Here is a 17,850-nt window from a genome sequence, read left to right as displayed (position 1 = left end):
TACTCTTCTTTCTTTCTTTTGTACTTTTATGAATAGATCTGTTTCTGAAACTTGTGTCACCTTTGTCCATCAGCTGCAAGGCATTCTCTTTTACACTTGATTGAAGATTATCTTCCAAAACATCTTTAAATCCATATATATTTATATAAGATAAAATTATAACTTTTAGATACTGTTATATCCTCTTTTAGAAGGCTCTTGCTATATTCATTTATTCCCAAGGCTTTGGCAACATAATCGTGAATTAATCACTTATATCAAGGTCACTTAATGACAAACATTTTGTATTTATATAAATTAGTTTAATACTTTTCTATCTGTTTCCTACAGTTATTTTAGAGCCACTGGAGATCAAACCAGTCAACCCTAAAGGAAATCAACCCTGAATATTCACTGGAAGGACTGGTGCTGAAGCTCCAATATTGTGGCCACCTGATGCGAAGAACTGATTCATTGAAAAAGATCCTGATGTTGTGAAAGATTGAGGGCAAGAGGAGAAGGGGATGACAGAGGATGAGATGGTTGGGTGGCATCATTGACTCAATGGACATGAGTTTGAGCAAGCTCCAGGAGATAGTGAAGGGCAGGGAAGCCTGGCATGCTGCAGTCCATGGGGTTGCAGAGAGTCAGACATGACTGAGCTGCTGAAAAACAATTCAAACATTGCCAATATCCCCAGAGGACAAATCATTTCTGGTTGATGACCAGTGCCCCAGAGTTTAAGAGTTAGAAGCATCCTGATGGCATTTTCACTCAAAACTCCACTCCTTACTTGGTTTACACTGGACAGATTATTAAATCCCTCAAGATATATTTGAACTGTGGTGTTGGAGAAGACTCTTGAGAGTCCCTTGGACTGCAAGGAGATCCAACCAGTCCATTCTGAAGGAGATCAGCCCTGGGTGTTCTTTGGAAGGAATGATGCTAAAGCTGAAACTCCAGTACTTTGGCCACCTCATGCGAAGAGTTGACTCATTGGAAAAGACTCTGATGCTGGGAGGGATTGGGGGCAGGAGGAGAAGGGGACGACAGAAGATGAGATGGCTGGATGGCATCACTGCCTCGATGGGCGTGAGTCTGACTGAACTCCGGGAGTTGGTGATGGACAGGGAGGCCTGGCGTGCTGGGATTCATGGGGTGGCAAAGAGTCAGACACGACTGAGTGACTGATCTGATCTGATCTGAAGATACATTTCTACAATGGAAAATAGAGTTTATCAAAGTATTACTTCATAGATTGAAATTTCATAAAAAAATAAGTTGAATCTCTTTGTTATGCTAAACTAGGTTACGGTGCTTAAAATCTAAATGTACCTCCTCCTGTAACCACTAAGTATTTTATAATAAAGAACTAATGATATATGTGAACTTGTAGCATAAGTTTGAAATTCTTAATTGTTTTTTAAAATATTATCCTGAAGCCAATGAATTTGGTGCCCCAGTTTGTTGTTTTTTATTTAAAGACACAATGTTACTCTCTTTTCTAAGGAGGAGAATAATTATTGTCTTGAGATACTGACTTGACCCCACAAGTCAATGCTTTGAAGATCCAAAGTGTTAGTTAAGGCAAATTCCTCAGTATTAGACTTTTGAGAAAATTCTAAATCAGTATTGTGATGAAGTGCTAGAAGTTCTTGAAGACAGGAGTGTTAATGTAGGAGGAGTAACAAGACCTGAATTACCTGGCTTATCTACATAGTCTCCGAGGAGCAGGAAATCAGCTGGAAACTTTCCTTTTTGTCAGAGCAGTGTCCCAGAGGGAAATCATGTCCTTAGAATTTAGAGTAACAAAAAGGAAACATTCTTAATGAGCAGATAAAGGGAGCAGCAGTCCCTGGGCATGTGCAACCTTAGTCTGCACCAAACACAGTTGTTTAGACTCTTAAATCTTCCTTGGAGACCAGGGCTTGCCCCTTTCCTGCTGCTTTGTCTGGATATAGAGCTTCAGTCTCCATCATCAATCATCCAGGGAGGAATTTAGACTTCCACCCAGTGATCTTCTTCTCAGAGTTCCATCAAGGTGAGCCTGAGATTTCAGTAGATACTTCAGGAAAAGATCAAAGAGAATAGAAGCCTAGAAAGTGACCTGAGGTCACCCAAGGGCCATTGCAGCCTAATTCTGAGCCCAAAGATCACTGTAGCTATTTGCTAGCTTGCTTAATAAATTAATGCATTTAATTATAAGGCCAAAGGAGAAGGGAACTTGATCTCAGCAAAGCAATTTTCATTTGTGATACTTAAATGATAGTAGAGTATAAGCCCAAGGATCTTTTTAATAAGGGGGAGTAGAATAGTAAAATATTGATCTGGCAAGATACACAGTTAAATGATGGCATTTCTTTTATTTTTAAAATGGAGCATATTTGACTTTGTTTCCACATTGATGAGAAAGATCCAGACCAGGGAAAGTTTGCAAATACATACTTGCGGTAGCAGTAAATGAGACATATATTTTACAATATCTTCCCTCATTCTGGGTATTCACATAGAAAAAAAATTAATAGGTTAAAAATTATATGCAAATAAACATTGCTTTATAATTATTTCATTCCCTATGAGATAATATGTTTTCATGGGTTAGTTAACCACTTACATTCTCTACTGCAAATTGTCTGAGTCCTTTGTTTTAACAAAGTGGGCCAGAGCATTTTTATTCCTCATTTTGACTGTTTTCTTTCAAAAGAGAAATTGCTATTTTTGTTACCAACTAGACAATGACACTTAGTTCTTTTAAGTATGTGTAGACATACATGTAGTGAATGTATGATAATTTATAAATTGTGGAGTTGAGCCTATTAGCTTTATTGTTTCTCTCTATTGCTTTTTTCTTTTTTCTTTCTTTCTTTTTTTTTTTTTTTTACTAAAATGGCTTTCATTCCAGTAATTTTCACTTGTGAATCTTTGTTTTAAATGAAAATGACAATGAAAAGTGAAAGTTCTCCTGCATCCCTTAAGGATAATAAATCACTCTTTATACATATTGCTGACTATTTTTCACAGTCCTTTATTCTTTACTGTTCTGTTTGGCATTTTGGGATTAGATGTATTTCTAAAACTCACATCCCCTTAGGCATTTGAAGACATTCAACAAAAAAAAAAAAGACCTATTTTTTTTTACCATAAGACTAGAAACAACCTATATCTCAATAAATATGTTTAAACTCATATATCTTTAGATAAGATGAAATTATAACACAGATACTACCTCCCACTTCAAAAGGTTTTGTTATATTATTTTATGTCCAAGTCTTTGATAATTTAGTCTTCGATTAGTGACCTATACTGATGTTATTAAATTATTACTGTTTTATATTTTTATATGTTAGATGTAGATTTTCATTAAATTTTGTTATAAACAGTTGTTTTGAAACCACTATATTTAACCCAATTCATTCTTACTGACAGTTTTTTCATAAGTTGTGATTGTGTCATTACTAAGTCATGTCTGACTCTTTGCAACCCCATGGACTGTAGCCTGCAATACTCCTCTGTCCATAGGTTTCTCCAGGCAAGAATACTGGACTGGGATGCTATGCCCTCCTCCAGGGGATCTTTCTGACCCAGGGATTTAACTTGTACCTCCCTCGGTTCTCCTGAATGACAGGCAGATTCTTTACTGCTGAAGGTTATTACTTTCATTTAAAATTTGTTTCTATATCATGCACACATGCCTATTCATACGCTTTTTTAAAAATGCATGAATAGAATCCTATGTACATCATAGATACTCTTTTTGTTTATTTCATTCTTTCAGTGGCTGTATAATATGCCACAATGGTGGCAGAAACCAACACAACATTGTAAAGCAATTATCCTTCCATTAAAAATAAATTTTAAAATATGCCTTGGTGGGAGGGAAAGGCAACTAGATCTCATGTCTGCTTCTACATTCAGCTATTGGGATGCCACATGTCATCTGCCTGTAGAACCCTCTGTTGGACCTTCATGATGGAACCAGAGTGAAAAGAATCTTAGTATTGCTATGAAAACAGTTTTGATGTCACAGAATTCCTTTGTAAAGTTCTCAGAGACTCTTTGAGAACCATTGTTTTGTGTTATCAGTAGATAAGTAGAACCACAACTATATAAAATTCTCTCATTGTTTTTAAAAAAAAATGGTACGATGGGACTCTGCTGCTCATAATTTTGAAGATCTTTCATATTCTTTGTTATTCTGCTGCTGTTATAACAAGGCTATAAAAATATTGTGAGATTGTGAAGTTCAAATTGTAGTTCTAACCAGGACTGATTTTTCTCCAGGAGACATTGAGCAATGTGTCGAAAAATGTCTGTCTGTCACACAGAAAAGGAAACCAGGGAAGCTCTAGACATCCTACAAGGCACAGGACAGACCCCACCACAGAGACCAACCTTCCCTAGAAGGTCAATAGTGCTGAGACTGAGAAAAAAACCCCAGTTAAAGAACTTCTGAACTATTAATAGCTATACCTTTCTTCAGCCTGCTTCCCGAAACTTGGAACATTTTACATTTGTCAGAAGCATTAGTGAACTCCTTTGCTACCTGTTTAAAAGTCCCAATCCCAATCAATGTGACAGCTCTTTAACATTTTTTTGTGTGTGTGAAAGAGGTATTTATTGTTTTCCAAACTATTCCTGACTTTGATCAAAGACTCATATATTTGATCACCATTTTGACTTGCCTATATTATTTTATGCCCATATGCCATATGCCTATTATTCTACCACTGTCAACTTTTCAAATGATTTCTTTTTTAATTACAGTTTCTCAACTGACTTTTGAATGGTGATTTGGCTATTAAAATGTTTTACATTGTATTTAGTTAAATGTATCTTATCGTCTTACTTCTGAGTTTCTTTCCTTAGTTAAGATAGTTGGCCCTCTTGCTATATTTAAAATGGATAACCAACAAGGGCCTACTGTATAGCCCAGGGAACTCTGCTCAACGTTATGTGGCAGCCTCGATGGGAGTAACATTTGGGAGAGAATGCATACCTGTGTACATATGGCTGAGTTCCTTTGCTGTCCACCTGAAATTCTCACAACATTTTAATAGGCTATACGCTAATATAAAATACAAAGTTCAAAAGGAAAAAAATAAGATATTTGGCCTTCCTGTAGATTTTATGTGTGGTTTTCTAAATGTTCACCTGAGGGTATTGCTTACTCTTACAGTGAATATATAATCCCTCTGATTCATTGCAGTAGGACCAAAGCTGGGAATCAACTTAATTTTCTTCCAATTAGATATCTATTCTGCCAGACTTCATTCAACACTTCAACCTTTTCAAACCTATTGAAATACGGCCTTGACATACTAAATACACTTATATACTGAGACCTAATTTATTGATTCATTCAACAAATAATAATTAAGCACCTGCTAAGTGCCAAAATTTCTAGGAATATTATATATCATACTCTTTTATGTCTATGTGATTTTCAACTTAATTATCAGTCCATGTTGAAGTTATAAAATTATTTTATATCTCATTGCAGTTAGCTTTTGATGCATCTTTCAATTATGCTAAATATAGTTCCTTTGAAACTACTGTGTATAACCTGGTTCATCCTCTCTGTCATTCTTTTTACTTTATATAACTTCACATTTATTTAAATTTGTAGGTGCACATATTTTTGCATGGCTTCCCCAGTGGCTCAGTGGTAAAGAATCTTTTTTCTTTCTTTTTTTTTTTTTTTTTTAGTGATAAAGAATCTGTCTGCAGTGCAGGAGACATGAGAGACACGGGTTCGATCCCTGGGTCAGGAGATCCCCTGGAGAAGGAAATGGCAACCCACTTCAGTAAACTTGCCAGAAAAATCCCATGGCAGGAGAGCCCAGCGGGCTTCAGTCCATAGGGTCGCAAAGAGTCAGACTGGGCAATTGAACACAGCACATATATTTGCATACGTTTGAAAATAGGAAAGTGAACAAAACAGGTGAAATCCTGCTTGCTTGGATCTTGCATTATAATGAGAAGTCAGAGCACAATGGAATAAATGTATCTGTCACAGTGTGCTCAGGCTTAAATCATATAAAGTTATTCAGCTATTGAAAGGATGGGATTGTCATGGTATGTATAGAATTTTACAGGCTGTTGTCTGGGAGGTCTTTGCATGTCTTTGCAGATTGGATAAAGACTGATATTAAAGTATGCCCATTGGACTTATCAGAATGAGATCAAAACCCACAGTAGAAGAAAAACAAAGGAAAGATGCCATATAAGAAAACTGAGAAAGGGGCTTCCCTAATCTTCTATTCAATCACATAGGAAACAACTGATCAAATACAGGACAGTCACAGGAAAAACAAATCTCCTTCTGTTTGATATTAACAGCAGTCAAAGCATATTTTATATTGTATATTTCCTTTTGTGAATTATTATTTTATTTTATCTGATCAGTTTTCACTAGGGGCATTCAATCTTTTGTTTGTGTTTTGTTTTGTGTTTATTTTATTTTTTAAATTTATTTAGGGGCATTCAATCTTTTAAATGTTCCACATCATAAATTTATTACCACTTTTATCTTTTAAGAAATTTTATTATTATTATTTTTGCTTGGCATCAAATGAGGTTAATTAGGCTGCCAAAAACCAAAGAGGCTTTAATCTGTCTCAAAGTCTCTCAGGGACCACCTGAGTTTATTAGATATTTTCTTTCTCGAGTCCATTTCAGTCGTCTCTCTCTATGTTTATGGACAGATTGTTTATGTTTATTTAATTACAAAGCAGAAAAATGGACATACCAATATCGAGCCCACGTCTATTTGTCCATGGGAGACTTAAGAATTTCTGGGTACCATTTCTAAATTCTCTAGAGAAAAGATATTTGATCTGGACAGCTAGAGTTGTATCTACTCAGAGCCTAAACAGTGAAACAGTGTGAGAGGGAGTGAAGGAACATGGAAATAACATTGATTAGGAGGCCTGGGAATGTTGTGTGAGTGTGTGTGTCTGTGCATGCCTTGTGAACTGAGAGCAGTCCTCAGAGTAGGGGTACCTGGAATGGTGTATTCCAAAGTAACTCATAATACAGGGACCATAACTCATTCAATAAAGTGCTAAGGAAGGGATCATTTTCAATTCACCGGATGCCTTTACAATGAGATTAATAAAGTGCAAGATTTACATACATAGTGTGGACAATGGGCTCCCTGTATCTTAAAGCCTGAGCAGCAGCAGGCAGGTTTCCTCTCTCCTCAACATCCTCTAACACCATCTCTCATCACTCTATGGCTTATTCATTTCCCACCACACACTGGCTCATTCTGGGCCTTGAGCTTCTGAAGCACACTTCTTCCCCAGGGCCTTTGCACTGGCTGTTCCTTCTGCCAGGCACATATTCCTCAGGTAACCTTCTCTCTCTCTCTCTCTCTCTCTCTCTCTCTTTTGTTCTTCTTTAAGGTGTCTGTTAAAGTGCTACCTTATTCTCATGTCTTGGTTGAAGTTCCAAAAAAAATAACACATTCTATCCACTCTTTCCTTTATATATGCTTTCCTTTTCTTCATTGCATCTGTGCTATTAGACACATTACATTGTTATTATTTTTGTTTGATTATATTTTCTCACTGCCATAAGTCTTTAGATTGTAAAGACTTATTTTTAAACATCCCTATGAAAGAGAATACCAGACTACCTGACCTGCCTCTTGAGAAATCTGTATGCAGGTCAGGAAGTAACAGTTAGAACTGGACATGGAACAACAGACTGGTTCCAAATAGGACAAGGAGTACGTCAAGGCTGTATATTGTCACCCTGCTTATTTAACCTCTATGCAGAGTACATCATGAGAAACGCGGGGCTGGAAGAAGCACAAGCTGGAATCAAGATTGCTGGGAGAAATATCAATAACCTCAAATATGTAGATGACACCACCCTTATGGCAGAAAGTGAAGAGGAACTCAAAAGCCTCTTGAGGAAAGTGAAAGAGGAGAGTGAAAAAGTTGGCTTAAAGCTCAACATTCAGAAAACGAAGATCATGGCATCCGGTCCCATCACTTCATGGCAAATAGATGGGGAAACAGTGGAAAAAGTGTCAGACTTTATTTTTTTGGGCTCCAAAATCACTGCAGATGGTGACTGCAGCCATAAATTAAAAGACGCTTACTCCTTGGAAGGAAAGTTATGACCAACCTAGATACCATATTCAAAGCAGAGACATTACTTTGCCAACAAAGGTCCCTCTAGTCAAGGCTATGGTTTTTCCTGCGGTCATGTATGGATGTGAGAGTTGGACTGTGAAGAAGGCTGAGTGCCGAAGAATTGATGCTTTTGAACTGTGGTGTTGGAGAAGACTCTTGAAGGTCCCTTGGACTGCAAGGAGATCCAACCAGTCCATTCTGAAGGAGATCAGCCCTGGGATTTCTTTGGAAGGAATGATGCTAAAGCTGAAACTCCAGTACTTTGGCCACCTCATGCGAAGAGTTGACTCGTTGGAAAAGACTCTGATGCTGGGAGGGATTGGGGGCAGGAGGAGAAGGGGACGACAGAGGTTGAGATGGCTGGATGGCATCACTGACTCAATGGACATGAGTCTCAGTGAACTCCGGGAGTTGGTGATGGACAGGGAGGCCTGGCGTGCTGCGATTCATGGGGTGGCAAAGAGTCGGACATGACTGAGTGACTGAACTGAACTGAACTGAACTGATGCTCTGGCTATGCCTGGAGCATGGTTTGTAGTCAATATATATTCCTCAAATGCATGAAAGATATTCTCAAAAACAGTAGTGTACATTATGCTTGAATATCAGGCTAACAGTGGGAAAGAAATTTCTATAAAAATGGAATAAGGATCCCTTAATGGGGACCAGGTAAGCCACCAAATACAGAAATTAATATATTGTCTCTACAATATAAACATAGCATTAATTCTAGGTTCTTAAGTTGGTTATTAATTCTAAGTTATTAAGTTGCTTATGTGAAAATTAATCTTTTTAAATTTTTCTGGTAGTCACCTCCAGCACATGGACCCACAGAATGATACACGAATTTCAGAATTTTTTCTTCTGGGATTCTCAGATGCACCAGAACTTCAGCCCCTCATATTTGGGCTTTTCCTATCCATGTACCTGATCTCTGTATTTGGGAACCTGCTCATCATCCTGGCTGTCAACTCAGACTCCCACCTTCACACCCCCATGTACTTCTTCCTCTCCAACCTGTCCTTTGTAGACATCTGTTTCACCTCTACCACCATCCCAAAGATGCTGTGGAACATCCAGACACAGAGCAAAGTTATAACTTATGAAGGTTGCATCACACAGATGTATTTTTTTGTACTCTTTGCCGTGTTGGATGACTTACTCCTGACTGTGATGGCCTATGATCGCTTTGTGGCCATCTGTCACCCCCTGCACTACACGGTCATCATGAATCCCTGGCTCTGTGGAGTGCTGGTGCTGGTATCCTGGATCATGGGTGTCCTGAACTCTTTGCTACAAAGTTTAACAGTTTTGGATCTGACCTTCTGTGAAGACTTAGAAATTCCCCAATTTTTCTGTGAACTCAATCAGGTCATCCAACTTGCATGTTCTGACACCTTTCTTAACAACACGATGATATATTTTACATCACTGCTTCTGGCCATTGGTCCCCTGGCTGGAATCCTTTACTCTTACTATAAGATAATTTCCTTGATATATAGAATAGCATCAGCTCAGGAGAAGTATAAAGCATTTTCTACCTGTGCATCTCACCTCTTGGTTGTTTCCTTATTTTATTGTACGAGCCTAGGAGTGTACCTTGGCTCTGCTGGTACCCACAGCTCCCACTCAAGTGCAACAGCCTCAGTGATGTACACTGTGGTCACACCCATGCTGAACCCTTTCATCTACAGTCTGCGGAATAAAGACATAAAGAGAGCTCTGAAAGCATTTATGGGACAGCAGCTCTAACCAGGATGGCTTTCCTGCATCTCAAGAAGTGCCCTTGATTGCAGGACAAAGAGCAACTGAGCCAGGAACTGCTTTTCCTTGATCACACTGTGGAAGTAAACCTTGTTCCTTCTATTGATTTCCATGAGTGTCCCTTTCTTTGTCTCCACCTCTTTATACAATTTAAGTAACTCACTTTGTAATTTACTTCCTGAGTCTGATAAAATTTTCCCATTTATCCCTTGTCCCACAACATAAAATTTTTCCCAAGTTTTGATCTGAAATATTTGGATATTTTTACTTCATTTGTGAGAGTTGGACTGTGAAGAAGGCTGAGCGCCAAAAAATAGATGCTTTTGAACTGTGGTGTTGGAGAAGACTCTTGAGAGTCCCTTGGACTGCAAGGAGATCCAACCAGTCCATTCTGAAGGAGATCAGCCCTGGGATTTCTTTGGAAGGAATGATGCTAAAGCTGAAACTCCAATACTTTGGCCACCTCATGCGAAGAGTTGATTCGTTGGAAAAGACTCTGCTGCTGGGAGGGATTGGGGGCAGGAGGAGAAGGGGACGACAGAGGATGAGATGGCTGGATGGCATCACTGACTCGATGGACATGAGTTTGAGTGAACTCTGGGAGTTGGTGATGGACAGGGAGGCCTGGCGTGCTGCGATTCATGGGGTCACAAAGAGTTGGACACAACTGAGCAACTGATCTGATCTGATCTGATTTCATTTGTAGAACAACAAGGATTTCTTAAGAATAATTTCTCCTCAAATAATATATACTATCCCAAGTAACTTTCATCTTATTTTCCTGAAAGGATAGTCATGTTACATAAAAGAAAAAAAGTAAATTGTTTACTTACAATTAAGGGTTAATTTATCTCCCTCATAAAAGAACATGAACAATGTCTCAGGGTTCATCCTATCTCTCTGTTCCTGCATCTATAATGTATAGTTTTCCAAGGTATGTCAGCTCCAAGAGTCTCATCATCTTGTGCAAATTCCAGATAGAAAGGGAAAAGGCTGCTACAGAGCATTTCAATTTTCCCACCCAATACCTTAACATATTGTCCATGACTGTCTATGATTGAAAAGGATGTGGAAAATATGGTATCTTTGCTGGGCATCTGACCACTTCCAGATATAATCAGGCTCTGTCAAGAGGGAAGAGGGGAATGGGAAAGTTACATAACCAATCTATAATGAGCAATCACAAGATTGACAGTATCCAGAACATTAAAACAAACAGATGCTTGATAGAAGCAAGAGGATCTTGTCCAAAAGGACATTGATCTTCCTAATCCTTATAAAACAGTCACATTGTGTGATGAAGAAAGCACTGTCTCCAGCCAATTCCTTCAAGGAACTGAAAAACATTTTAAGGTTTTTGAATATTTCTTAATATAGGCTAGAGACATGACACATGATAATCCACACCCTGTGGTAAAACTGAGGCAGTGATGTTGTACAATGGCTTGGGTATTGAGGTATTTGGGGGAAAATTCAGCAGCCAACCTTGACGAGAGTGAAAGGGCAAATCCCATCTGAGTGACAAGAGCTTTCAGAATCCTGAGTAAACACCTAGTGCACTGCCTTAGAGAACAATTTCCTTTATTAACATTAATTTAGTGGCTCCAGTTAACACATATGCATCTGATTCAGGGCTTTCCTGGTGGCTCCGACAGTAAAGAATCTGCCTGCAGTGTGGGAGGCCAGGGTTTAATCTCTGGGTTGGGAAGATCCCCTGGAGAAGGACATGGCAACGCAATCCAGTATTCTTGCCTGAAGAATCCCCATGGACAGAGGAAGCTGGTGGGCTACAGTCGATGGGGTCAGAAAGAGTCAGACACAACTGAGCAGCTAAGCACAGTATATCTGATTCAATCCTAAAATATGATGCTGTCAAAGTACTGCACTAAATATGCCAGCAAATTTGGAAAACGCAAGTGTCCACAGGATTGGAAAAGGTCAGTTTGCATTCGGATCCCAAAGAAGGGCAATGCCAAAGAATGTTCAAACTGCTGCTGCTAAGTTGCTTCAGTCGTGTCCGACTCTGTTCGACCCCATAGATGGCCCCCCACCCTGGGGGAGAATCCCCGTCCCTGGGATTCTCCAGGCAAGAACACTGGAGTGGGTTTCCATTACCTTCTCCAACGCGTGAAAGTGAAAAGTGAAAGTGAAGTCGCTCAGTCGTGTCTGACTCCTAGTGACCCCATGGACTGCAGCCCACCAGGCTCCTCTGTCCATGGGATTTTCCAGGAGTGGGTTGCCATTGCCTTCTCCAATGTTCAAACTATGGCACAGTTAAACTCATTTCACATGTTAGCAAGGTAATGCTCAAAATCCTTCAAGCTAGGCTTCAACAGTACCTGAACCAAGAACTTCCAGATGTACAAGCTGGATTTAGAAAAGGCAGAGGAACCAGAGATGAAATTGCCAACATCTGTTGGACCATAGAAAAATCAAGGGAATTCCAGAAAAACATTTACTTCTGCTTCATTGACTATGCTAAAGCCTTTGACTGTGTTGATCACAAAGCATTATGTAGAGGGTATATCTACCAAAAACAAACTTCAACTTGTTTATCTGAGAATGTGTTAAATCCTCCTTCTTTAAAAAATAATTTGAGTTGAAATTCACATAACATAAAATTAACCATTTTAAGACAAACAGTTCAGTATCATTTAGAGCATTCAGAGTATTGTACATCTACAACTACCATCTCAATCTAGTTCTAAAACATTTTCATCATTTCAACATAAAATCATTTATACATTATAAGAACAGTTGCTCCCCATTACTTCCTTTTCTAGTCCCTGAAAAAGTGTCCCATGTATTGCTCTATGGATCTATAAATTATATGCAGTTTATATACAAGGAATGATAAAATACACAGTCTTTGTGTTGAATATCCTTCACTTTCATAATATTTTGCCTTTTCATGCAAGTTGTATCATGGCTTAATTTGTTAATAGATAAAATCCTTCACTTTTGAAGGATAGTTTTGCTGGTTAAGAGCTTTTCCCCCAGAACTTTAAATATGACATCCCATTACCTTCTAAGTCTCACACTTCCCACTAGAAATCAACTCTTAATCTTACTAATATACTTCTTCTGTGAGAAGTCACTTCTCTTTTGCTGCTTTCAAGGTCCTCTCTGTCTTTCTCTTTTGTCAATTTGATTACAATATGTCTCAGGATAGATCTCTTTAAGTTTATCCTGCTTAGAATATTTTGATCTTCCTGAATACATAGATTCGTTTCTTTCATCAACTTTGGGAACTTTTCAGTCATTATTTTTTTAAACATTTGTTCTTCCACTTTCCCTCAACTACTCTTCTGGGACTCCCTTTATACATAAATTGTTGCATCCTCCTGGTTTCTTTTAATTCTTTGTACATGGCTCTCTTTAGCTCTCAGAGTATATTTAAGATGGTTTATATTAAGTCTTTTTCTGACAAGCCCAGAGTCTCAAATTCAGATTCTACTATTTGATTTGTTCTTGTGAAAGAGTCATACTTTCTCATTTCTATGCATGTATCATATTTATCCTCCTTATTGTTGAAAACTAGATATTGTGAATATTAAATTGTCACAATTTCAGAAATCAGATATGTACCTCCTCCTTGAGATATATTGCTGTTGTATTATAGACTGTATTTGTTTGCTTAATGATTTTTATAAACTAAATTTTATAGACTATATTTTTTGCTATATGGGATCACTAAAGTATCTGTTCTGTTATCTTAATGATCAACTAATGATAGATTTCCTAAACTCTGGATCCAAATAAACTTTCTCAAATGTTATTGTTTGGCTGTGTGTGTGTGTGTGCACGCAAGCACGTGCACATGCCTGTGTACACTTGGACTTCTTTTAATCCTCTGCTGAACATTTAATAATTATTTACCTTTGTCTTCACACGCTACTTGCCCAGAGCCTTGACTATCAGTCAGAGGTGAGAAATTAGGGTTTTTTTCTGATCAGGCTTTCTGCTCAGTCTTTTAAATTCTAAATGATATGTGAATGCTTTCATAGTCATACTTCCAAAGCATCTCCCTCTCCAGTCTTTCCTCCCAGAAATTTCAGTGTGCCTACTATTTGCCCCATTTTATATCTTCTGCCCCAGACACCAGGAGGCAAAGTAACTTGGAATCTCTCTTCGAAGTAAATTTTGCGAATCCTTTGAGGAGTCAAAAGAAAGGTGAAAACAGAAAGCCACATCTTTAGGTTCTCCATCTCTAAGAATCCACACAGGGATTATGGTGCTATCAGTAACACTGCTACTGACCCAAGAAGGGGATGTTGGGGAAATAATAAGTTCAATTATCAAAAAGTTTTCTAATCTGATTCCAGTTGCCTTTTTCTTGGGTGTTCACTTCTTTGCTCTGAACCATCAGTAGTTTTTCATATTCATGAAGTTGATACTGACCATTTTCCCAGTACTTTGCGTGTTTTTGTGGAGTGTTAAGACATTAGAGTTTCCTGTAAAAGCAGAAAAGTTTGGAAAGGGGAGGACAGAGAGAATAGGAATTGAAATCAAAAGTATAAAGAGTTTCAAGGAAGAAATGTTGACATGTCAAACATCAGAAGATAATTAAATGGATGATCATCAGATGAGGCTGCTAGTAGATTATTAGTGATATTAACAGGTACAAGTTAGTTGATATTAAAATGGGAAGCCAGATTATGGGAGAAAATAGATGAAAAAATGTTTCAACTATAGGAAGTACCCAGTGGTTCTAAAACTTGGGAATTCAGATCCACCATGAGCAGAATAGAAAACAGCACTTCCCTCATGAATGGAGAAAAGGAAGTAAAATCTAACAGACATGCAAGTTCATACCTAAGCACCCTAAGTGATGGCCTGTTCCTATTTTCTGAAAATGCTTTGATATTGTTGATTATGACTTTAAAAACAGTACCTTATGAATTAATAAAGATGGTGTTATCCTCTGGATTGCAATATCAACGAGGGTCTAATGGACTTGTTTTGACCTTGTAAAGCTATGGATATCTGCAGAGTCCTGCCTATATGTCCAGACCTCCACCTCTTACCTTACCATATTTCTCTCATTGCATGCCTGGAAACTTCTGTAGATTGCACCTTGAATAGTGTAAATAGAAGTCATTAGAAATGGTTTTGTTGGGAGTTGGGTATATGCCAGTTCTTTGTTGACAACTCCAAGTCCAGGTGCTTGGGACTCATGTGGTCCTGAACCATTTGCCAGCATGTCTTTGATAGTCAAACAGATTTCAACTAAAATGTTGAGGAAATACTCATTGGAAAGGACACTAGAGACAAGACATATGGGGAAAAGAGCATCATGACTAAGGTGATGGGAAGGAGTACACATATCTCAAAACCAAGATGCTCCCATGGGTACAAACCTAGCAGAAAAAAAGCTCCTTTCTGTTTTAGCTTCCTCACTCATGGGAACCAAATTTCTCCTAGAATAGAGTGACATGGAACAATTAGCTTAATGAGAAGTTGTGAGAATCCAACCTCTGAAGCCCCAGAAATGGTAAATATGTCCCTTTCTCCTCTCACTACAGCTCCACAGTCCCAGGAAGGAGAAAGTTCAGCAGTGCCCTTTCAGAGAATGTATGCCTGATGTCACCTCCCTGCACTTCCTTGGAGCTGAGTTGACCACCCATCACCCAGGAAAGAAAGGACCAAGGAAACTAGAGACCCACTGAGGGTGTGCCATGGGAAACAGGTACGGAGACAGGCAGAATTCTCAGAGTATTAACATGGGTGGCACAAATGAGGATAACACAATGGTAAGGTCCATTAGCTAAAACATTCTACCCAATTCACATCCTGAGTCTCTTTCAATCTCTTTCAGCTTCCTCCTCTCTTTTGAAACCCCATTCTGAGAACATCTCACCATTCTAATGGGAACTGATGCCTCGGCTGCCAAAATGTCTCCAAAGGTTCTTATCCAGCTATCTTAGACGTTTTTAAGGAGCCGTTACAGGTTCTCATATTCTCCTCTATCAAAGATGCACCTTTATTCTTTCATCTATCAAATTTCATTCATTCGTTCGAAAAAGAAACATTCCCTTGGGTTCCATACAGTTAACACTTGCAAATCTGCTTGTACATCTTCTCACATTAAGATAGTTAATGATTCTGGCTCTCAGTTTTAGATTTTGTAAAATGGGGATCTTGGTACTATCCACTTCATAACATTAAGATGATTAAGTTAAAGGATAAAATGCATTTTTTTTAATTTGTATTTGTTTATTTTTGGCTGTGTTAGGTCCACTGCTGCAAGGGTTTTTCTTTAGCTACAGCTTGTGTGGGCTACTGTCTAGGCATGGTGCACAGCTTCTCACTGCTGTGACTTCTCTTGTTATGGAGCATAGGCTTTAGGGCACTCAGGCTTCAGTGCCTGTGGCTCCAGGGCTCTAGAGCACAGGCTCAGGAATTGTGGCACAGGGGCTTAATTGCTCCTTAGCATGTGGGATCTTCCCCAATCAGAGACAGAACATGTGTCTGCTCCACTGGCAGGCAGATTCTTTACCACAGAGCCACCAGGAAAGCCCAGGAGATAATGCCTTTTAAGTTCCTAAATTGTCCCTAACACTCTGTGATCATCTATACATAGTAATCATTATCACTGCATTACTGTAAACACATATTCATCCTTTTAAAAAAGTAGTGAAGTTCAGTGTCTGCCTGAGACAGTGGGTAGAATGGGTTAAGGAGGTCAAAAGATACAGATTTCCAGTTGTAAAACAAATCATGGGACTATAATGTACAGCATGGTGACTATAGTTAATAATACTGAATAGTATATTTGGAAGTTCCTATGAGACTAGATCTTAGAAGTTCTTATCACAATAAAAAATGTCATAATTATGTATGGAAATAGTTGTTAATTATACTTATTATGGTCATCAGTTTGCAGTATATACACATATCAAATCATTATGCCATACACCTGAAACTAATATAATGTTATTTGTTAACTGTACCTCAATACCAGAGAAGGCAATGGCACCCGACTCCAGTACTCTTGTCTGGAAAATCCCATGGATGGAGTAGCCTGGTAGGCTGCAGTCCATGGGGTCGCTAAGAGTCGGACATGACGGAGTATCTTCACTTTCACTTTTCACTTTCATGCATTGGAGAAGGAAATGGCAACTCACTCCAGTGTGCTTGCCTGGAGAATCCCAGTGACGGGGGAGCCTGGTGGGCTGCCGTCTATGGAGTCGCACAGAGTCCGACACTACTGAAGTGACTTAGCAGCAGCATACCTCAATACAGGGCATCCCTGATGACTCAGCAGTAAAGAATCCACCAGCAATGCAGGAGCCACAGGAGTTGGTGGTTTTGATCCCTGGGTTGAGAAGATCCCCTACGGGAGGAAATGCCAACCAGTTCCATTATTGCTACAGGGATAATCCCATGGACAGAGAAGCCTGGCAGCCTATACAGTCCATGGGGTCACAAAGAATCAGACATGACTGAAGTGACTTACCAGACACACACCAATTGTGATGATGATAAAAAGAGCTAAGGCTATTAAGCATAGCACAGGTGCTCGACATTTGGTAATCCTCAATAATTTTTAGCTTATATAATAAATTTATCATTCTCATTTATTGTATGTTTGTGGTTTCCAGTTCCTGTTCCAGATTTCTATTTTTGTTACTATTTGAAATGATTGTAATCTGTTTTTAAGAGATTTAACTGTAATTATGAATGCTATTTTTTTTCTCTCACACTCATTTTTTCTGCCAATTTTCATTTTTGAATAATTTGAGATTTACAGAAAAGTTACACAGGTAGTAAGTACAGAGATTTCCATAATGATGATAATGTTTTGGAACTAGATAGAAATGATTTTTGTAAAACATTACAATATATCTGCAATTGAATGTCACCTTAACATAGCTATTGGTTTTTAGAAATTTGTGTTATATCAACTGCCTTATTAAAATTATATTCAGTGAAAAAGGTTTTCAGCTTTCAATTCATTATC

At 38.5% G+C, this 17,850-nt stretch overlaps 1 protein-coding gene across 1 annotated transcript; it reads left to right on the top strand.

The window, feature by feature from the left end:
• The first annotated feature begins 8,945 nt into the window (after positions 1–8,945).
• Positions 8,946–9,875, top strand: LOC129641967 (olfactory receptor 7A17-like). Its single transcript, XM_055566540.1, has one exon. It carries the CDS (start codon positions 8,946–8,948, stop codon positions 9,873–9,875), a length of 930 nt encoding a protein of 309 aa, XP_055422515.1.
• The last annotated feature ends 7,975 nt before the right edge of the window (positions 9,876–17,850 follow it).

The sequence above is a fragment of the Bubalus kerabau genome, chromosome 1 (assembly GCF_029407905.1).
Source record: "Bubalus kerabau isolate K-KA32 ecotype Philippines breed swamp buffalo chromosome 1, PCC_UOA_SB_1v2, whole genome shotgun sequence".
NCBI classification, from domain to species: Eukaryota; Metazoa; Chordata; class Mammalia; order Artiodactyla; family Bovidae; genus Bubalus; species Bubalus kerabau.
The sequence above is the reverse complement of the archived record's forward strand: the minus strand, read 5'-3'. Positions and strand labels throughout refer to the sequence as shown.

Excerpts from the sequence above, each read along its gene's own strand:
- LOC129641967 (XM_055566540.1), top strand. The coding sequence starts at position 8,946 with ATGGACCCACAGAATGATACACGAATTTCAGAATTTTTTCTTCTGGGA.